The 24,329-nt window shown below is 29.1% G+C and overlaps 2 protein-coding genes across 3 annotated transcripts; both read right to left on the reverse strand.

Annotated features, from left to right (window-relative positions):
- Positions 1 to 14,984: 14,984 nt before the first annotated feature.
- Positions 14,985 to 16,940, reverse strand: LOC131618043 (heavy metal-associated isoprenylated plant protein 4). The gene is made up of 4 exons (XM_058889309.1): positions 16,739 to 16,940; positions 16,070 to 16,245; positions 15,530 to 15,617; positions 14,985 to 15,439 (listed from the first exon to the last, which is right to left on the reverse strand). The coding sequence occupies exons 1-4, from the start codon at positions 16,905 to 16,907 to the stop codon at positions 15,042 to 15,044; spliced, it is 831 nt and encodes a 276-aa protein (XP_058745292.1). The 5' UTR covers positions 16,908 to 16,940; the 3' UTR covers positions 14,985 to 15,041.
- A 2,665-nt stretch (positions 16,941 to 19,605) lies between these two features.
- On the reverse strand, positions 19,606 to 21,890 carry LOC131618044 (uric acid degradation bifunctional protein TTL). Of its 2 annotated transcripts, none has more exons than XM_058889312.1 (5): positions 21,517 to 21,890; positions 21,197 to 21,254; positions 20,732 to 20,833; positions 20,459 to 20,615; positions 19,606 to 20,273 (listed from the first exon to the last, which is right to left on the reverse strand). In XM_058889312.1, exons 1-5 carry the CDS (start codon positions 21,750 to 21,752, stop codon positions 19,819 to 19,821), a joined length of 1,008 nt encoding a protein of 335 aa, XP_058745295.1. In that variant the 5' UTR covers positions 21,753 to 21,890; the 3' UTR covers positions 19,606 to 19,818. The 2 variants fall into 2 exon arrangements, with proteins under 2 accessions (XP_058745295.1, XP_058745294.1); XM_058889311.1 differs by having other exon boundaries at positions 19,606 to 20,276.
- Positions 21,891 to 24,329: the final 2,439 nt, after the last annotated feature.

Here is a 24,329-nt window from a genome sequence, read left to right on the forward strand (position 1 = left end):
CAATCGAATAAATCTTTAATTTTTATCAAGTTATTATTCTATGAATTATGATAAAAACATTTTTACTATAAATCAATTAAAATTATTTCATGATCTAATATTTATTTATATATACTTATTTCTTCTCTCTTACCATTTATATTTTTTATATGCAATTCATATTATTTTTAATTATAAACAAAAAAATTATATCATGATTATTTCTTAACAATTCACTGACGGTGGTGGAAAGTAATTTTACACTATCAATTAATTATAACTGTTCGGATTTTTATAATTATTTTAGATATCATTTTATCTCATTTCTTAAAGCGAGAATTAATTAATATAAGTTGTATTCTTATAAGTACAAATTTTATTTCTTAAACATAAGTTTTTGTCATATTAATATAGTTATAATTAGGGAGAGGCCTGCACATCATCCATTTGCCCTTAGTCTTTGAAGTTGACTTTCCCATCAATATTAACGATGATTATGTCAAGCTTGCACCGTGTCTATTTAATTAGTTTCGTCACATTGTATAAACAATTATTCTTCTTTTCTTACTTATGTTTAAAAAAAAGATAAATTTAATGTTGTTACAAAAGTAAACAAAATAATAGAAGAGAAAAAGAAGAAGAATAGAGTGTAGTATATTATTCTCTTCATCAATGTCATAGTTTTAAATACACACTCATAAGATGAAAATCTATTTTGGCCTCTCATAAACATTACACAAGTTAAATTAGTTCCTCATAAAAAATTGGATCATGTAAGTTCTTTTACTAATAATTTTTTTAAATCGATTTTTTCAAATTTTTAAATCATTATTGACTGCCACGTTGAATTTTATTTTTTATTTTTAATATTAAATTGATTTTATTTTTTATTTTTCATTTTAAATACTAAATTAATTGTTATTTTTAATTTCATTTTTAAACAATAATAAATTAATAATATAAAAAAAAATAAAAATTCTTTCTCATAAAGATTCTAATTCAAGGTCTTTAAAAGACATTTATGTGTCTTTACCACTAGACCAATATACATTAATGACAAGTAATTTCCATAATTTCTACTAATATTGAAAAATTCTGTACAAAATTTTTTAACTATGAGGTCTCAAACCCAAGTCCATTCAGGTTAAATGATATTCAATTTACAATTAGACAAATCAATTTCTACTATTAATAAAGTGACTATCATTTACAACTAGAAAAATCAATTTTTATTGTTAGTAAAATGACTATAATTTACAACTAGACAAATCAACTTCTATTGTTAATAAATTGACTATCATTTACAACTAGACAAATCAATTTCTATTGTTAATAAAGTGGTTATCATTTGCAACTAGACAAACCAATTTCTATCAATAGTAAAGTGACTATCATTTACAATTAGACAAATCAATTTCTATTATTAATAAAGTGATTATCATTTACAATTAGACAAATCAATTTCTACAGTTAGTAAAGTGACTATCAATAACAATTAGACAAAGCAATTTCTATTGTAAGTAAAGTAACTATCATTTACAAATAGACAAATCAATTTCTATTATAGTGAATTGACTGTCATTTAGTTTGAATGAACTTGAGTTCGAGACCCATTGATACAAATTTTGCATTTTTTGTTTTAAATTCAGAATTGTTTAAGAATACCAAAAATAATTGAAATTACTTATCATGAATGAACATTAGTCTAGTGGTAAAGACGTAAGATGTGGTTTAAAGGGCCTGAGTTCAACTCCTTATGAGAAATAATGAAAGAAAAAGAGTAAAATATCCTGTTGAGATTGTAATTCCTTGTGTAGAAGCAGGTTGCTCGACAAAAATAAGGTAGTGTCGAAATAACCTATTGTGTGTCGAATTTGTTTAGTTGTCGAAATATCAAAGTAGGTTGCTTAGGGAGATTTTGTATTTTGGGCTTTGCTTAGGGAGTTAGCAAACCCAAAATCTATAAATATGGAGTAACCCCTATTATTGTATATGACTCACTTGTAGTTGCAAAGAATAAATTTTAGTTTGAAGGGCAAATAGAAACTCTGCAAAAAACTTTTCTTCTTCCCATTATTTTGTTCAAACCCTAAATCTCTTTCTTCACTAGGGTTACGAAACTGGTGAATAAAATTAAGGTATGTGGAGAGGCTTTGACATCAAGATCAGTTTTCGCAAAGATCTTGAGGTTATTGGCTCCAAAGTTCGACCACGTGGTAGTAGCCATAGAAGAATCAAAATATTTGTTAACATTTACAAAGGAAGAGCTTCAAGGAACGCTTAAATCTCATGAACAGAGAATGGTTGAAAGAGTTGTATGCAAGTTGAAGAGCAATGAGGCTTTACATGCTCGGTCAGCAAAAGAAAAGAAAGGCAAAGGAAGTTGGAATGACAACAAAGGTATATGAGGCTACAACAATTCGACTGGTCAAAATCATCAAGAAGGAAGCTGGTCAAATCAGAGAAAGCCCACATACCAAAGAAACCAAAGAGGTGGTGCTGCATGTAGATAAAGAGGTGGTGGTCGAAAGTTTGATAAAAGTCACCTTCGGTGTTTCAATTGTCAGAAGTATGGCCATTATTCTAGTGATTTTCCATATAAACAAAAGAATCAAGAAAGTGATGCAAAGTTTACAAAACATGAAGAAGAAGAATAGATGGTGTTGATGGTCACAACAAAAGATGAATAGATATTTAAGGACCAATGGTACTTGGACTCAGGATGCTCATCACACATGTCTGGAAGGAAAGATTCGTTTGTCAACATAAAGCCCTAGATGAAGGTATAGGTGATGTTCTAATTATGAGAAAAGATGGCAAAAGATCAGTAGTTTTAAATGTGTTGTACATACCAGGCATGAAGAGCAATTTGCTCAGCATAGGGCAATTGGTAGAAAATAACTATAAGGTGTCGATTAAAGACAAAATGATGAGAGTTATCGACGCAGGTGGAAAGTTAATCTTGAAGGCTCCTATGTCCCAGAATAGAACCTTCAAGATTGAACTTAATATGATGGAGTACAAGTGCCCTGCAAGTGCAGCTAGCAGGGATGAGTGGATATGGCTATATCCTCTTGGCCATCTCAACATCAAAGACATCATAGATTTGAAAAGAAAAAATATAGTTTCAGGATTACTAGAAATCAACATTCCAAACGAAGTATGTAAGGAATGTATGCACACAAAACATCACAAGAATAGCTTTAGCAAGGATGCAGGAAGCAAGTCGAAGTCAATTCTTGAAATCACATACTCTGATTCATGTGGTCATATCCAAGTGGATTCGATTGGAGTTCATAGATACTTTGTCATATTCATAGATGATTTTAGTCAAAAACTAGGGACTTACCTGATCAAGAAGAAAAGTGAAGTAATTGAGGTATTTGCCAAGTTTAAATATATCGTCGAAAGACAAAGTGGTCGAAAGCTCAAGGTTCTGAGGACTGATGGTGGTGAAGAGTATGTGTCAAAAGACTTTGATGTATTGTGTGAGAAATAAGGGATTGTGCATCAGATGGTGCCCCCTACAGTCCACAGGAGAGTGGAACTGCAGAAAGGAAGAATCGAAACCATCATGAACATGGTGAGAAGTATGTTGAAAGGAAAGCATTTACCTAAAGAGTTTTTAGCTAAAGTTGTGTCGACTGCAACATATAATTTGAATAGATGTCCGACAAAGAAGCTAGAATATATTACGCCAGAAGAATGTTAGTCTGGTGTCAAGCCTCAAGGAAAGAAGGAAATCAATGTGAAATGGGTATACAATGTGAAGTTGAATCCTAAAGGATAAGTAACTTTACACAAGGCAAGACTTGTGGCGAAAGGATTTCTTCATAAAGAAGGAATCGACTTCGATGAATTTTTAGCACATGTTGCTAAACAAATAGGTTGGTTGTTGGTCTAGCAAACATGAACAATTGACACATATGTCAGATGGATGTGAAATGTCCATTCCTGAATGGCCCCTTAGATGAAGAATTTTATGTTGCACAACCAGTTGGATTTGTGAACCAAGGCGAAGAAAGAAAGGTGTGCAAGCTGCATAAAGTGTTGTATGGACTTAAACAAGCTCCAAGAGCTTGGAATAAGAAGATAGAAAGTTTCCTAAGGGAGAAGGAATTTGTGAAGTGCACAACTGAGAATAGAGTTTATGTAAGAAGAAGCAATAGTGAATTGCTTATATTATGTCTATATGTCGGTGACTTGCTAATAACATGTAGCTACAAGAAAGAGATCGAAGACTTCAATGGTGATATTAGCAAGGAATTTGAAATGTCTGATCTGGGCGACATTTCATACTACCTTGGCATCGAATTCTACAAGAGAATTAGAGGATTGATGATAAGATATGCAAGTGAAATACTCAATAGATTTGAGATGGAAGAATGCAACTCGACTTTGATACCTGCTAAAATAAGACTGCAACTGTCAAAAGACTCAAAAGTTGATGATGTCGACCCAACACAGTACAGAAGAATTACTTGGTCATTAAGATACATTTGTCACACAAGGCCTGATCTAGCATATAGTGTGGATATGGTGAATAGATTCATGCATAAGCCAGATGTATCACATCTAGCAACGAAAAAGAGGATACTAAGGTATCTGAAAGGAACTCTCGACTATGATATTCTGTTTCGTGTAGCTAATGAGAGAAAAGAATGCAAGTTAGTGGATTACACAGACTCAAGTTGGTGTAGTGATGCTGAGGATTAAAAATCCACAGCTGGTTATGTGTTTATGCTAGGTGGTGCACCAGTTGCTTGGAGTTCGAGAAAAATTGTGTCACTCTTATTCTTAAAGTGGATTCCTAGTTGGAGTAGGGAGATTTTAGGCCCATCCCCCTTGGTTTGTTGTATAGGTTGGTGGCCAAAGTTTTGACAACTAAGTTGACAGGTATTATGGATTCTCTCATCTCTTCAGAGTAGACATCTTTTATTAAAGAAATACAGTTAGTTGATGGTGTAGTTTTTATAAATGAAGTGGCTGACTCGGCAAGAGTTTTCAAAAGGGAGCATTTTGTGTTTAAGATAGACTTTGAGAAGACCTATGACTTTGTTAGCTAGTCTTTTTTGAAGTATATACTACTTAGGTTTGATTTTAGTGTGAGGTAGAGGGCTTGAATAAGAGAGCTTATGTTTTTTCTAACAGTCTATCTATTTTAGTCAATTGTTTTTTTATAGTAATAGAAGGCCTAAGTGCCTTTATGAACAAGGTGACTTCGATTAAAGCCTTTATGGAATTCATAGTTGGTTTGGTTCGGATGGTTCAGAGGTGTTTCAAAACTTTACAAATTAATTCATATTTTATTATTGGTCTTTAAGTTTTTGGATTTAATAAAAATAGGCCAACAAAAATTAAAAGTTAAAAGATTTATTTGCCATTCACAAAATAACAATTAAAGTATTTGTGTTCCCTAAAGTTTATTGTCATGTAATTTTCTAATAGCCCACTCTATTCTAAAGCTTTAAATTTAGAGGAGAAAAAACAACTACTAGTCTACTAGTAGTAACACAACATGTGTTCTCTTGTATATATTCCAAACTAGAAAAACATTTAAAAAATAAAAAAAGAAAACAAGTGAGAATAGGAAAAGAATCCGCGTAACCCGAGCAACAAATTAATCATCTAGATGAATTCATTTTTCTATTGTTAACTTCTTATGAAACGCTTACAATTCTATATTGAAATTTCAAAACTAGAGATGAGCTATTTGATACATTCCACACACCCCCAAAAGTCGTAAATCTATTATTAATATATAAAAGTAATAGTACTTGGAAATTTCAGTAAAAACCTTCTGATAAATGAACTAAATCTTTTCTTATTCCACGGGTATAAAAGTCTTTTGTCAAAATAACACAATAATATTGATTTGGTATTTATTGCTGCTGATGTGGCAGACTCTTATTTTTTTGTTAATTATTTGTTTTTAATAATAGATTATTTTTTTCCTTCCATTTCAAATCTTCACGTTAAATTAAATAAATGGTTAAACCTAAAAGTTAATTCATCATTGACCGCGTAAGTTTTCTATGCGTTGGAAAAATACAATTCCTCCACTACCCAAAATCAATTACTTCTTCCCTTTCAGTGTTCTATGCGTTTCAAATTTTTCATTCTCATGGTATATATCACCCCAACAAAGGCATTCCAATATTCACTTGCTCTTTTACAGGTTTGATCCTTCTTCTCCATTTTTATTTTCTATTAATATGTACGATTTGGGATTTAACAAGTGAAATCTGATTTCTTCTTGCAGCTATTTAAGCATTCCCATGGCTCGCCCTATCGATTCTGTGAAGGCAGTTAATTGTAAGCATATATGGTCTGTAACAAGTTCTTCAAACAAAGAACACATAGAAATGGTTTTAGTTGATTCGAAGGTGGTATTTTGTTCCCAATTGTTTTTGTCTAACACACTGTGTTCTCCCTTATTACTAACACATATTATTTCTGTTTTTTTTTTAAGCGTGATATGATTCACTGTAGTGGTTGGAGGTTCCACGCTTTGATTATTTGTTTTTCATTTGCATTGATGATTTAGTGAGTTGTGATTGTTCAATATAATTATAATTATTTATTTTGTTGTTTGTTTCAGATGTGCCATAAACATGGTGTGATGCATAGAGATCTAAATCCTGATAATTTTAATTTTGTTTGCGAATAAGAAGGAAACAGAGGCTTTGAAAGCCATCGATTTTGGTTTGTCGATGTTCTCAACCAGGTAAAGATTTTGGATGGTGATTAAGTCTTCAATGTTGTTTGATTTTTTATTGAATGGTTAAAATTCTTAGTTTTACCATTGGCTTAATAGAGAGAGAATTTTCCCACTTCACGACATATTTATTCCAATTTCATTGTCATTTGTTGTTTTTCTTTTATCGGTTTAATTAGTCTGATTTTCTAAATTTTGTCTCTCTTCCACTTTTGTTAAGTGAAGAAAATGAGCATGGAGTTACACAAGCAAGGATCCATCCAAACAACGATTTTAGAATTCAAAAAGATTTTGTCCAATTTAAGATTGTGAGCACATAGAGTAATGTAATTTTGGTTTTCATGACAAATTATAATATCTTTTCATATGTCGAAATTATCTTTACGAAGAAACTGAGATCCATTTCAAAGTATTATAATTTGATCATATAAATATATTGGATGCACTGCTTCTGAACTATTATATATTTTAAATATTTTTACTATTTCGAACCGATTGAAACTGAGTAACCTATGCAGCAATTGCAATGCCATTTCCAGCCTATGATTTGCACACGGCCAATAATTTGTAGGCATGAAGGATTGCCAATAAAGAATTGTATTTTTTGGAATTGATTGAAGATTTTATTTCATGGAAACACAATAATATTTTTGGAATTTATTGAAGATTTCATTTCCTGAAAAACAATAAAGAGATTTTTCTTTGGTGGTTTAAGAGTCTTTTCTTGAATGGTATATAAATTGATATGAATTTTAGATTTCTTAAAATATTATGTAAAGAATGATAATATTGTTAATATGTAAAAACATATTATTAAAATAGAAGAAAAAAAAAGACGATAAAGGACTGAAATATCATTTGAAATAAAGTTAAGGTGTCCTAAGAGAAAATTTTGCAAATCAAATATTCAATTTCATTTTTGAATAACCCTTTTTAGAATTTATTTCTCAATTTACCTTAATTTCTATTATTTATATAATGAATTCACCTACTCCCTCCGTTCCTTTTTAAGTATCGTTTTAGAAGAATTTTTTTGTTCCTATTTAAGTGTCGTTTTATAATTTAATGTTATAATTTGTCATTTATACCCTTATTTTTTCAATAACTCCACCTCAATTTTTTCAATTAATTATTGGAAAAAGAGAGTATATGATTGAATTTATTTATAAAGAGAAAAATAAATAAGGGTATAATAGAAAAAACAATTGTAATAATCCACTATCTTGGTGGAAGAGCTTTTTGCTAAAAACGACACTTAAAAAGGAACGGAGGGAGTAATTATTACATTAATTAATCACTATAAGATCAAAATGATTGTTGGAGCCATTGATATTAGTTAAAATTATTATGGATTTTAAGTAGATTTAAAATTTGAGAGGAATGGAAAAAAGTAATTAAATTAAATGTTATTAAAATTTAAGAGAATTACTGATATTAAAAATTTTAAAAAATAGTTAATGATACAAGAAGGACAAGTAAATCGTAAAAAAAAAAACATAACTTTTAAAAACGTAAATGTATCGTTTAATCATGTAGAAGTTATATATATATATATATATATATATATATATATATATATATATATATATATATATATATATATATATATATATATATATATATATATATATATATATATATATATATATATATATACTATCACTTTTAATGTAAATAAATTGAGTGGTTTATATTAATCCAAAAATATTATTTATAATTAAATTAAATTTTCTTAATTATAATATCACAAACTTATTTTGGTACAAATATATTGCATACATATCAACAAGGACTTAAATAATATTATTATGCACTAATTTAAAATTGCAATAGACTATAGAATAAGATTATTAAGTAAATTACATGATAATTACATTTTAAGCCATCTGATTAAACAACTAAAACCGTTCATATTCTATGGCTATATTGGTCATTTTGAAGAATAAATCAATTATATTTATTTGACATTAAATGTTGTTTGATGTGTCACATATTGATTGGTAGATTTCATTTTTATTTTTTTGGTTTTTCTTTTTTATAATTGTTATTATATATTATTTTATTATATTATTTAATTTTATCGTTAAAGTACATTAAAATCTAATTCACTTCTCCATAAAAAATAATAACCATTTTCCAACTTTCAATAAAAAATTGAATTAATATTCTACTCAACTAATGTATTATTGAACAACCAAAAGTCACATAGAAACTGGGAAAAAAATTAATAGATTTAGTATTTCGCTTCCCATATATCCAAAGTCATTTCAATTCTTTTGGTTTTGTTCCACCAGCCTTATCGTCTAAATAGAAAAATGCATCTTACTCTCTTTACCGATTCACCAAACCATACTATTTGCTTCTTCCCAAAACCAATTAAATGCATCTTACTCTCTCATCAAAACCGAACAGAAACAAAAGCAAACAAAACAGAGTCTCATTCTCGCAATCCTCTATTGGTTTCTCGGTTCTCCTTCTCATCGATAATTTTCAATTAATTTTGATTGGTCAGTAGATTTAGGGTTTAGTTTGGGGTTGTTTTTGGATATAAATTGGCATGCAAGTGGATATATATATTGATACTGATAATGTTTAAACCAATCACTTAACAGTTTTTACAGGTTTTTCCAAGCAAATCATATGCGATAGAGGAAATAGTTGAAGAAGCATTAGATTATATTCTTCAAAGCACAATTGAATTTACATTGTTGGATGTTGTTTCTCAATACCTTAATTAGAGCTGATGTTCTGCAATGGTAGCAGGTATACAAATGTCAGGATCAATGGATACTTTTGCCAGAACACAATTGATTGAATAATTTTAGAGTTATTAAAGGAGCAAGAGTGATGGAGAAAGTGCAAGAGGATAGTGGATGAATCAAACTTGGAAAAGTTTGTTCATAAATTTCATTGGTTCATTTTCAAAATTAGAAGATTGATTTTTCTATTTGTTAACAAATTTTAATATTGAGAATTTACTGTTTGATTTCACTTTTTAAAATTATTAGTTTTAGTCATCAAATGTTATACTCTGCCATTATTTCTTTTGTTGTCAAACATTGCTGCTTAAATTTACCTATAAAGATTTTTTTTTAAATATTTATAAATATAAATAGCACCAATAATTTTTGTTGCAGATCTTTGATATTTTATTTCATTATGTATATGATTAAAAAAATATTTGTATTTTTAAAAAAATTGGCCGAAAAATATTTATATTTGGATTCAATATAGTTGAATGTTTGTTGAAGACAATTTCTTCATGACATCAAACGAGTTAAAGATGACACGAGTTAAAGACAACTTATGACACATAAATATTATGTATTAATAAAATGTAGGAGTATCAAATTTTAATATATAATATCAATCATTAATATATAATGTGTATTTAAATTAGTACTCATAATAATTAATATAAACAAATTATTTAATTTTTTTATAATATCAAATGTTAATAATTAGATCTTCGCTTGATTATATTAGTACATCAATACAATACTTATTTTATTTTAATTAATATTTTTTCAAAATCCTTATTTTTATATGTTAAAACTTTTTTTTCTCAAAATAATTTATTTTCTCTTCCTTTAATTTTTTCTTTATTTATTATATAACATTTTTGAAACAATAAAAATGGAAATCTATTATAACTATTAAAACTAACTTTTACTCCTCAATTAATTTGAAAGGTTACACGGGAAATCTTTAACTTTTGCTAATTTTGTTAATATATTATACGATGTTCCAATACCTTTTTAAAGTTACATTTAAAATCTCTTTTTCCTAAATAAATCATTATAAATCATTATCAAAATTTGATGTCATTATAAATCATTATGATTTGATAATGTGATGCAAATATTTTTTAGATGAATTTAGATATCAACAGACAATTACAACGTGTTTAGTGTATATTTGGAAGATTTTTTTATATTTTTTATATTACTTATTAGCAATTATTTTTCCATGTTTTTAATACTAAATAGTGCAAAATTAATGAGTATTTTATTTATGGAAATTTAATATAATGTATTATTGATTTTTTGTTATTAGAATTTAAGGTAATTTATTATTGATTTTTTTTTGTATACAACTATTTATTACTCAATTAATTTTACAATAAATGTCAGCGTGAATGTGAATGTAATAATTTTAATTGATTGAATGATAAAACAAATAAAAATTACTGTAAAGTATGAGTCGTTAAATATTAACATGGCGGTTGAATTAATTTATAAAATTTTAATAACTTTAAATTATAATTACTAAAACGTTATATAGTAATAAATATAAACGTTATGTAGTATAGTTACTATAACTTATAACTTTTTTTATTCTAAAGTTATATATTTAGTTTTTCATTATAAAAATATAAGAATAAAAATTATTTTCTAATTATTTAGATCCTTATTTGAGATAAAATATATTTTGAAATTATTTAGACTTTTATAGAAAGGTTAATAAAACAAATCAAAATCAGTTGAGATTTTGTAATTTTTGTAAACTTATTAAATAACTAAAATTTTTCAGAATTTTTTCAAATTAACTTCATAATTGTAATCATGTTAAAAATATGTTACTTGGTAGTCACGAAAATTTAATGATAAATGACAATCATAAAAAATAATGATAAAAGACAAAAATTTATTAATATAGTCAATTTTATAAATTGAATAATCTACGATTGTTTTTATAATCAGGAATAAATTACAAAGCATTTTAAATTTGAGATTTTATATTTATTAGACTACTTAATTTGATTATTTTAAATATATGAGAATAAAGATATATTATTTACCATACATAGGTTTTAAATTTCACTTTTTTTTTTTATAATTGTACATATTCAAGATCTAATTACTTTATTAACATACTCATATTTTATTATTTGTTTAATTTTTAAATATTTTAAGTATACATTTTAATATTTGACGGAAGATGTCATACATTTTAGGTTTGAAAAAAATAAGCTAATATCTCAAATAGGTTTAATAAATTTTATTTTCTAACTATGTTTAATTTCTTAATTAAAATTATATTTTTTAAACTTATAAAATTATATTTTTTTATATTATAATAATATACATTAAATGTAGAAACTCTTAAGCATTTGACGTGAGTTGTCATACATTTTACGCTTGGGAAAATTGACTAATATCTCAAATAGATTTAATAAATTCAACTGGGGTTTCTTAACTCATATGAATTGACGGGTAGATGTGAACGTATAGATACCACTACCAGTGATTGACAAATCATTTTAATGGATATCTTTTAACTATTTCTTTTGTTACTGTTTTATATATTTGAAGTTATAAAATTAATTGACGGGTAGATGTGAATATATCTATGAGATATCAGTTATTGATCGAAATTAGGTGAATATTTATGAACTACAAAATAAGTTATATTATGTTTGATATTCCAAACACATCAATTAAATTTTGATAAATAATTTGATAAATAATTATAAGTTATAAATATATTAACGTTATCTAACTGAAAAATATGATGTCATATTTAATAATTTAGTCATTGATACGTGTAATATGAATCCATGTGTTTATTATTTTTACTTAAAGAGCTAAAAAAATTTGATGTATTAGCTCTTTCATTGTTAACTATTATGTTTTTGGGATTAACATTGACTAAAATTTATTTGCATTTTGGTTAAATATATATGGTTGATTTATATAGAAGAACTTTACAAGTGATATTTAGATACATGTAATGTGAAACCTCGACCAGACCTGTGCGACAGCACGGGTTTCCTACTAGTTAACTAATATGGTTGATGAGTTAATTAATTGATGATTGAAATGTAGTTTACTTAATTTAAGTAAGATTTAAAATTTTTAAGTAAATCATTTTGACCGATGAAATGGGGAAGACGTAACCTTTACTCCATCTATTAAAAACACGTTGGTAGTTAGGACAAACTTATCCCATATCACTACCTACCCTCAAATGTATCCCATATCTATACTACCACTATGAACTATCCCACTACATATGTCTTGAATTGTACTATTGTTCCACTACCCTACAAGTATTTAAAATATCAACTATATGTATATGTTTTTTATAAAGGTTTTTTTATCTGGCTTGTAGGATTGATTTGTGGCACTGATATCACTTTTGGAAGTTATTTTTTTAACAGTGGTTTTAAGGTTCTGTAAGACAAATTACTGTAAATGATTAAAGAATTTGACACAATTAAGTTATAGTTAAACAAAATTTTATAAAAATTTATCACAATTAAATCATAATAAATTATGGTCATTTTTTATTTTAGTATCCAAAAATTTAAGACGATCTTGAGATTTAGTATACTCCAACCAATTTTGAGGTAAAGTTTTTGTTTATGGGTTTTACTCTTGGCTATTTTGTTGTATTTTTTGGTTTTGAGTTTTTTTTTTTTTTTGTATCTTCTTTTATTTCAGATGGCGAATTTAGCAAATCATGTGAACAATACCAATAACAACGTGAATCAGTAAAGAGACTAGGGAGGGGAACATGTTAGGGTTATGCAGGGTGGAAATAACCATTGTGTTGTTATTGCTAAAAATTTGAGTTTTGAAGAAGAAGAACCCTACGAAGAAGAGGTAGTTGATCATGGGATTCGGATGATTATCGAGTGAAGGTTGATATTCCATTATTCTATGGAACGATGAGAGCATGGGAGTTTCTGGATTGACATATTGACGTTGGCAGATTCTTCGACGTTATGGGCGTCCCCAAAAACAAGCAAGTTAAGATGGTGGTGATCAGGATGAAGAGTATTGTTGCTGTCTGTGGAATAAATTTTTTGCTCAGATACAGAGGCAGAGAAAAGGGTATGTCATATCTTGGTGAAGAATGAAACAGTTGATGTTGGAGTGGTTTTATTGGATGATTATGAGCAGATTCTTTATAAGATGTATATTGAGTGTGTTCAAGAAAAGATAACTATGATTGAATACTCAACATAGTTCCTACATTTTTTAGCGTAATGAATTAGGAGAATCAGAGAGCCAGAAAGTGGCTTGATACTTAAGTGGCTTAAAGGGATTCTTGCAGGAGAAGATGGGTTTACATACTGTATGAATCATATATGAGGCATCTAGTCTAGCTTTGAAGGTAGAATTAATGGAGAAATCCCCTCAAAATTTCTCATCTTTTAGGTATTTGCCTCATAATAATTTTGAATCAACAGGAGATAAGGAAAAGAGTACAATAACCAGAGATTACAACCCTGAGAATAAGGGGACTAGCATCCTAGCGGTGTCCAGCAGGGTAAAGCACCAATCCAGAAGAAGAATAACCCATATGCTAAACCCATTGGAGACACGTGATACCGTTGTACTGGAATAGGTCACAGGTCAAATATTTGTCCAACAAAGAGAGTCGTTGTTGTAGAAGAAAGGGAAGAGCAATAATAAAGAGTATGACATGCAATAGAGAACGATTAATATGCAAGATTTGAGTTTGTAGAGGAAGAATCTGATGAGAGGGTAAATTTTATTTTGTCAAAAATTTTACTAGCATCCAAAGATGAAGGGTAACACAATAATTTGTTTAAAAGACGTTGTTCTATTAAGAACAAGGTGTGTAATTTGATTGTGGATATTAGCAGCATGGAGAATCTGGTGTCACAGAAATTTGTAGATTATTTGAAGTTTTCCATAAAACTCCATGAGAAGCGATACACCCTCGGTTGGGTAAACAAGGGCTCTCAAGTTTGAGTAACACTAGTTTGTAGAGTTTTCATCTCCATCGGAAAGCATTACAGAGAATACGTACTTTGTGATGTTCTTAATATGAATGTTTGCCGTCTTTTACTTAGTAGGCCTTGATAGTTTGATAATGATATCATTTATCGAAGACGGGATAGCGTGATGATGTTTACATGGGACACACATAAAATTGCTATAGTTCTTGTTTTACACTTTGATAAGAATTCAGGAGGAAAGAAGTCTAATTTTTTGGTGAGGACACATAAGCTAGAGGTAGTTTCTTGGGCCATTCAAAGTTATTCCAATTAAAAATTAATTTTTATTTTTAAAAAATTCATAACTCAAAATTGAAACATATATTAATTTTTAATACTCAAAATTAAAACTATTTTATTTTTAAACATTTTAAAATAAAAAATGACATTAAACAGAGTATAAATTTTTTAATAGTCCTCATATTTAATTAAACTTATATTATGTAATATCATCAAACTCCTCAATATGTCTTTTTCTTCAATAAATAAAATCAAAGTTATTATATGTTTGAAACTATGTTCACACATCTAAAATACTAAACTTAAAAAGATTACAAAACACATAAGTATTGTTTTAATCAAACTCCATAATTAAGAAATAGAACAAGAATTAGGATTCTCATCACTAAAAAGTTGTGGTGCATAAACATAGTGAATAATATAAGGAACATTAGTATGGTCATTGATTTTAGTATCATCTCTTGTATTCCCATGATGATGAATTTCTATTACTTTGCTTGTTTCATCACTAGCCTTGCCCTTGTCTTTCTTTTCTTCCTTTTTCTCTTCTTTTTTTCCTTCCTTTTTTTCTTCTTTCTTTTCTTCTTTACCCTTATCTTTCTTCTCTTCCTTTTTGTCTTCTTTTATGGAAATAACTTGTGCATTTTTATGCATTATTTTTTTCAAAAATGATAATAATTTTTCCACTTCAATGGTCCCTTCAACGGTTAGACTTTGAGCTTTCACATCGGTTTTAACATTGAAAATACCTATGTATTTATTTGGTCAAATTTAATAACATCAAACTCAATTAACACATGATAAGGTTTCAAGGTCTGAAAGAATAGTGTTTTAGTTACCTTTGTGTTTGATTAATCTATGCTTTAGATCAGCCTCACATTTGTCACAATGCATGTGAACTTTCACAGATATAGTTCGGACAATTGGCTTCAAATCAAACACAAAAAATTATTGTAATGCATATGTAATTCAAATTTGACATCATGTAATATATATCTTTGTATGAGATATTGGCCAAGTCATGATTTTAAATATTTTAAAATATATTACTATACTTTTAAATCTAACATACTTCACAAACATTTTTTTTGTAATTTAAAACTATTTTTATTCTTATATTTTCTTAAAAATCACAATTTTATAAATTTTCTAACTCAAACAAAAAATAATAATATTATTTCTCCCTAATTGATATGAGAAAAAAATCTCCTACATTTTTCATCAAGGCCTCAAAAAGTATAATTATGCCTCTCCTATTTTCACAAGTAATATTTTTGAGATTTGAACTATTTTTCATTAAATGTTAATACAAAAATATAATTACTATGCAATGCTTAATATTTAATTTATACTCTTAATAAAGAAAAATATATACTTACATCCTTAATTTCCTTTGGCTTACTAATAGTAATCTCTTTAGGCTTCACTTTTGGTGATATTAATTCAACTTTTTTATTACTCTTCTTCTCTATAATCTTCAACACTTTCAAAGGGTCCAATTTCCCTTTTACCTTCATCTCTCCTTTCTCAATATCCATTTCCACACTTTGTACCCCTACAAAATAAAATAAAATTACATATAACTAAAATGTTGGGCCAATGAATCGTAGACGAACCACGAAACTAGATTAGTCAATTTACTATCTAAATTGAAACTAATTGACTAAACCAAAAAAATAATCAAAATTAAAAACATTTAATTGATTGGGATAGTTTAACTGATATATGTTAATAGAGGAAAATGAGTATTAGCAGTTAATTTGAAGTTCAATCTCTATCAATAATATTTATTTGTATTTATATATTAATATAAATAAATTGTTGATTTTTATCATCAATGATTTTTTTAAAAACTAAAAACATTGTAATTGCGTGTAGATTTTGAGTTTGAATTTAACACTAAAAATATCGCAATTACGCACAGATGATTTTTGGTTTGTACAAAAGAAAGACTTAAAATAATTATTTATAAAGGATAAAATTATGATTTTAAAAAGCATATTAAAAGCATATAAAAATGATTAATCAAAATTATAATTTCAATATACCTTGAGTAGTTAAGAGATGCTTCTTGATTTTGTTCCCACATTCTTGACAATGCATGTTTAATTTGTAAATAGCAATGATCAATTCAATGTCATCTTTTTTCTTTTCTTCCTTTCCTTCAATCTTATCTTTTCCTTTGTCATTTTTCTTTTCTTCTTTCCCTCCTTCCATTGTCTATTGTGAGAAATATTTGGTTTTGGGGGAAATGAGAATATTAGTATGGTTAACAAAGTGTGATAAACACATGTTGTATATGAATTTTAATTAGCACTAAACTAATTTTCTCTGTTGGTTTAGCTAATGGTAGCTCACCAATTCCATGAAACTTGTTTCAATTAAAAAAAGGAATCTTGTACGCTTTATCCTTTGGGAAATTGTTACCTTACCTAAGAATGTTTCAACTTTCATTAGTTTCAAATTAAAAGTATAGAACCTTAAAATTAAGGTTGTTGTTAAATAATAAGGGAACTTTGATGACGTATATAAACCTTAAACTAGTGAAAAGTTATACTAAAGTAGTCTTGCATGCCTTGTGAGAAAGAAGTGTAGGTTGCGTTTGATTTGTTAAAATATGAGATACTGGACAGGACAACTTTTTTTGTACCATGTTTGATGCTGAAATTAATCATAGTACTGGACAAAAAATATGACAAGGGACAGGACAAAATCACAAATTCTTGTTCCTCACTAAACCATGGGACAACTTTTTGTCTCAAGCACATTTAATCAAAATATCATTTTTTACTCTCTTTCTCATTATTTAATATTTTAATTCATAAATATAATATTAATATTTTATATATCAATAAAAATATTATAATAAATATTATATTATTTTTATTCGGTTCATCGACATATCAAATAAAGTAGAGAAAAAAATCTCTATTTATTATTTTCCTTCTCTTCTTATTATATATTTAATATTTTGATTCATAAATAACAATATTTTCTATATCAATAAAAAATATTATATAAAAAATTATATTATTTTGCCTGCTGCATAAACATATTAAACAAAGTATAGTAAAAAAAAATTCTTCATATTTTTCCTCTTTATTATTTAATATTTTGATTCATAAATATTATATTTTATATATCAATAAATAATATTATAGTAAAAATTATATTATTTTGTCTGATACTAGTACATAGACATAGCAAGCAAAATCGAGAAAAAAAAATTGTCCAGTGCATTGACCATCAAACACAGTACAATATAAAAAGTTGTCTTGTATTGTTCTGTCCAGTACTTCATATTTTGCAAATTAAACGTACAATATTAAATTGGCGACCGGTCAACAAACAATGAGATAAATAAAGAGAAATAAAGAAATAAATAATATATAAAATAAGAAAAAATATAAAAAAATTTAAGAAAAAAATTATAGCAACTACTCCCTCCGTTCCTTTTTAAGTGTCGTTTTAGCAAAAAGCTCTTCAACCAAGATAGTGGATTATTAGAGTTACTTTTCCTAATATACCCTTATTTATTTTTCTCTTTCCAAATAAATTCAATCATACACTCTCTTTTTCCAATAATTAATTGAAAAATTTGAGGTGGAGTTATTGAGAAAATAAGGGTATAAATGACAAATTATAACATTAAATTATAAAACGACACTTAAATAGGAACAAAAAAATTCTTCTAAAACGACACTTAAAAAGGAACAGAGGGAGTATTAGTTTATTTATTTTATTGACTATAAAGTCAACTTTAACAACAAGTAACAAGAAAAGCATAAGCTCATCTAACAAAATAGGAGAAAAACTTTTGTAAAAAATATTTATAAATAAAATGTATTTGAGTGTAATTGAGTTTTGATATTTATATCAAGTGGTGTTCTAGCATCAAGTGGTTTCATCCCCCTCCCCCGATCGTAGTTGTTGGCATCAAGTGGTTTCAGCCCCCTCCCCCGATCGTAGTTGTTGGCATCAAGTGGTTTCAGCCCCCTCCCCCGATCGTAGTTGCGGGGGATTGAGTTGCTGGCATCAAGTGGTTTCAGCCCCCTCTCCCGATCGTAGTTGCGGGGATCGAACCGTGATCTTCACTATCAAGTTCAGCATCAATCACCATTAAACCAACTAACGATTGGTAACACCCGCATATTTTACCTACTACTCCCTCCTTTTTTTATTATAAGTCGTTTTGGAAAAATATTTTGTATTTAAATATAAGTCGTTTTACAATTCCAATGAATAATTAATGTTGTTTTTCCTATTATATCCTTAAATATTTATTATTCTCTCTCGTTTCAATTATATAAATTTATCTTCCACATGTCATTAATGAAGAATAATTTTGTAAAAACCTTCATAATTTCTCATTTTCATACTACAATTATTATTTTTCTTAAGCTGTGTGAAAAGTCTAAAACAACTTATAATAAAAAACGGAGGGAGTATTAATTTTAGTGTGTTTCTGCTTCAATTTAACTCTTACATAAATTTCACCATAAGGAATTTTGGGCAATTTTCTAACAACTAGTATGAGAGTCAATTGGTTGTTATTGTTAATTTTTCTTACTAGTGTATTATTCACATGATTAATAATTTTTGTGAATAATGCAAAAGTTGATCAACGTTATTGAATTTTTATAAAAGTGTTGGTCAGTATGATTGAGGTGTGAAAACAGATTAAAATCAATCTTCAAGTGGGAGATTGTTGGTCAGTAAATTATTAGAAACAAAGAAAATAAATAGTAAATAAATTTAAAAGGGGTTATAATTCAGCTTTGTTATTCATTTGTAACAAGTAACAAGTATGGTAAATAAATGTATATATTTATTCAATTTTTCATCACGGGTCATACTATTTAGATTATGATTCATCCTTTGGCTGAATATGTAATAGTGCTTGTCTTGATTAGACTTTTAGATCTGTTCAATTTATTTTAAAACATTCCAAGCAAAGACACAATTATTATCCCATATATAAGTACTGAAATCATACATGAAGCAAACACCACTGATTATCTTTTTATACTTGGTATCCTTCTCATTTTCTATGGACACAAACATCAATTCATGAAAACTACTTTCAGGTATTCATGGCATTGATAGAGAAACTGTTACCATGTTTCTTCTAGCTTCCACGGTAAGTGCTGAAGGAAAATGGCGAAAGCAATAGAGGAACATGAAAATGTTGCCTTGTCTGTGACTCCAAGATTTCAAACACAATAGATACGGATGGAAAGAAACCGTTCGGATTGTACTTTCCAGTGTTGAAACTTATCCTGTATATCCCTGGATCCACATCATCAACTATGTTCATTAGTTGACCACTACGACCGTCTGAATCTGTCGACGAAGACCCTTGAACCACCCATCCGTCACTATCCGTGTAACCGAATATCGGACGAGCTTGATTACCGTTCCACTTCTCCAAAAGTACATCAATGCCTGAAGCTGGAGAGCCCCGCGAAACATCCAACACATGAGTGGTAATAGGTGGGCGGGTTCTGGACGGGTTTTGGATCGATTTTGCAGTTAAAGTGTCTGAAGCAGCAGTCACGTGACCACCAATAATGCTTACACGTTCTTCTAGCATTCGAAAAATTTTAAAAACAAAATAAGTATCATGGAAATATCATAAGGGTTGTTGTTGCAATCGATGAAACAATTAGAATAGGAAACTATATTTTGGAATCAGATTTGAAATTTGAGGTGTTTTTAAAATAACCAAACATAATAGTAAAACATATTAATGAAAGATTTGGAAGAACCTTCTGCTTTTTTTGTTGCGAGAGAGGAATTTTTATCAGTTGTAGAAATTATGTTTCCTTTACTTGTAAAGAGCTTTGACAAGCGCAGTTCTGTAATTTTCATTTGCTCCTGAGCTGCAATCTCAAATTCGACAATTGGTCTATTTGTATAGCGTTTCTGCAGTGCAAAACAAATTAATTTAAATTTAATCTAACAGTGTTATACTAACATTTTCCTCTCTAACATTTCAAATCCAAAAATGGCACCCGTTTCATCTCTTGATATGTTGTTACCTTCAATTCAGCAAGTATCGATTCAGTACTTCTCCCAGATGCACATATAAGAAATACAAACCCAAACTTTTGCATATACCTAGCATTCCATTCAGCTAGTTCCTATAAAATTCAAACAGACCACTGTTAGACTACTAACTATTCATCTTTAAAAATCTCACATTGGACAATATATGGACTAAACATGTGTTTATAAGTGAAGTGAAAGCAATCTTCACCCTACTAGCCGGTTTTGTAGGGATGAGTTAGGTCCAACCACATTTCTTAATATGGTATCAGAGTCAAGTTTAAGATCCGGTGAGCTACTTGCTATCAGGTTTCTGCTTTCGAACCTTATAAGTGGGAGGCAATCCTCACCCTACTAGCCGTTTTTGTAGGGATCAGTTTTCATACATTTCATAGTACAGGAAACAACACTAAATTATTATTTGTAGTATTGTCAATAGCAGTATCAAGGAAGCAAACCTGTAAACTAGAACCAGTAGCAGTTGCTAAAGCAGTTGATTGTTCTCCCTTACTCCACCTGTCAAAACCAGTTTTTTCTACATGTTAATGATGCTATGATGCTAACTAGTGATCAAGAAATAAAACATTTTTACCCAAATCCACTTCAATTACTATCCGTACCCTAAAATTCAAAATAAATACACAAATTGATAAACACCCACATAACAAAAACACAACTTTAGCACTAAAGTAACAATTTTTCATATCAACAAACCAAAAAAGAGAGAGACCCAGATGGGGAAACAAAAGAAGAGAGAGTTAGAGATTGATGACTGAACTGGGCACTGGTTTGAGAAGCATGAGAAGGGGCACGAGTTTGACCAATGGAAGGGTGAGCAGAGAAAGCTTGTAGCCAACCATTAACATCAACGGTGTTGAACCAAATGTGTCTGGCAACAGAAAGAGCGTGTTGGTAGGAAGGAAAAGGAGAAGCTGAAGCCATTTCTTTGGCGAATTGGGTGCTTCCACAGCATGATAAGTAATCGTTTTCATCAAAACCTAATCCCAATTCCATTGTTGAGACACTGATCGCTTCTCTTTGTTGTGTTTTGTTGGATTGTGTAGAAGTCAAATTCAGTTGAAATTGGATCTATGTGTTGTTTTTGTAGAAGAAATGCTTGTGGCAGATTTCACCATTTACTTATTGTCACTTCTCTGTATAAAAAAAAAAAATTCTAACATGTGACTTGTTTGTAGAAATGTTTTTTTTGAAATATGTGTATTTGATTTTTTGAAATTTAAAAAATTATTTTATTTAATACAAATTTTTAAGTAGTAATTTTAAATGTTTTTTTGAAATATGTGTATTTGATTTTTTGAAATTTAAAAAAATTGTTTTATTTAATACAAATTTTTAAGTAGTAATTTTAACTTATATATCTCGTGAAATTTCAATTATGCCTTCTAATTTTGTAGATACATATGATGTACTTTTTTATTTAAAAATTTTGGTTTTTTTTATATATATCTACGGAATCGTTAAAAAACATAATGAACGTTGGGAAAATTCAAAATATTTCAATTCAGTAAATCTTTCGTAGATGTATTTACGAAACATGTTAAAAATATAGTGTTCCGTAGATGTACCTACTAAATCTTCTGCTATATTTTAAATCAGTGTTATTTCACTCCAAAACTCCAATATATTTGACAAAAATGGAACATCAAAGTAGTGCAATTTAAAGGCAATGGAATATAGTACAACAAAAGAGTACATCGTATAGATCATCTAAATAGTGTCAAATACATAATCAAAATAAAGTGCAAAAATGTAATCAAAATACAAACATCAATAAAATCACAGGCATCACTACTGTGTGTGTGTCAGACAACATCCTCTTCTACCCTGCCTTTGCGTCCACCACATCGTCTGTTGGCTACTTTGGCTCTACCGTCGAGTGTCCCACTGGTCCTGACACGATGTCGACGGTATAAAAATGTTTCATCTGCCACCCTAATGATACCATCATGTATATGCCTGTGATCATAGCCCTTAGGGAAGAAACCATCGACAATGCCTGCCCGCGACATGTCAAGTATCTCACAACAGCGAGGAAGAACATCGTCAGCGTGGTCCAACTGAGAGTGATGAGTCTGCAAGATCTCTTTATGGCCTAGCCTGGGCAGTGATCCCGCTGCAGTGGGGATTATGTAGGGTGTGGCACTGTGAGTACCAAGTGATGTACCTATCGACGCAGCTCTAGTCTCTCTTTGATCTGGTCGCCCGAGCCTCGTCAGGAACCATGTAATGCTTTAAGTCTACAAAGATCTCATCTATCTTCCGACGGATAACGATGATATGAGCAGATACGGAAGGGTGGCGTGGTATCGTTTGACAATAGCCGAACTGTCGCATGACACGCTCTGGAAGATAACGAACAGTGATGGCCAAACTGGCAGCCAACCATCCGGAAGATAATACAAGATTGGTTAATGTTGTTTGTCACAGAGTGTATTCTCCCACTACTAAGGGCAGTCGGGGAATTAGATTTCTTTTTAAAACTAATGAGGTTGCTTCCATGAAGCTTTGTTTAAAGTTGTTTACTTCTTCAAATAAATATGTGGATTTTTTTTTAAGATGAAAAAAGGGCTTATTACTTATCATATCTATTCCACAATCTGGTATGATATTAAAAATAATGTTCAAATCAATTATCATAATAGCAGTTAGAGATTGGATATTGGTGACAAGATTAAATTTTGAACTGATGCTTGAAGTGATGACTCTTTGGTTAATATTTTTAGTATCCATGCCAATGTTCATTCTCTGCTAAATGTCAAAGTGAAATATTTTATTCACAATAAACATTAGATTTTTCATGCATCTAAAAGTTAAATTTATCGCAGAGAAATTTCAAACATTGTTCTTTCAAATACCATCACCCCTAATCAACTTATGTGGAAGTATAATTTTTTTTTTGGGGGGGGGGGGGGGGGGGGGGGGGGGCTCAATTGTACACTCGTGGGGTGACCTAGTGAAAAACCACAGACGCTCCTTAAATTCGAAAATTCATTTTTTTAACTACCTTAACACTTTTTAAGTGAACCATTACTTTTTTTCCCAATGCAACTCAGTATCAATGTTAGGGTGACTCTGTAAGTATACTTCAATAATAACTCTGATTTCAAAAGTAAGTGATTGATACAAAGATGCATCTATGGATAGATTTTAATTCATATAACTCGCATTAGACTTCTCAATTCTTTCTTCTTCGTTGATTAAACTTTCAAAACACCAACAAAACACCAAAAATGCTCGTCAGCAAATTGCAACTCTAGCTTCACAATTCTTCGTTTGTCTAATTATTGTAGAAGAATATCCAATATGAATTTCAGATCTATAAGAGAGGTGTACTCTGTAACCTTAATTTCATGTTAGGGCTTCGCACCGTTGAAGAAAAGAAATATGATATGTCAATATATGCTTATTATAGTGTGGAGTGTTTTTGTGAACAACGTGAGATGAAGGACCGTATATTTATACAAGTTTGTTTTTACACTTGCTTTGACCATTTCCCCACATCACATTTGATTAGTTTGGTCCCTATTGCAGGTTTGAGTTTGTTCCTCATATTTTTGGTTATTTGATACA

This window comes from Vicia villosa, linkage group LG7 (genome assembly GCF_029867415.1).
Source record: "Vicia villosa cultivar HV-30 ecotype Madison, WI linkage group LG7, Vvil1.0, whole genome shotgun sequence".
Taxonomy (NCBI): domain Eukaryota; kingdom Viridiplantae; phylum Streptophyta; class Magnoliopsida; order Fabales; family Fabaceae; genus Vicia; species Vicia villosa.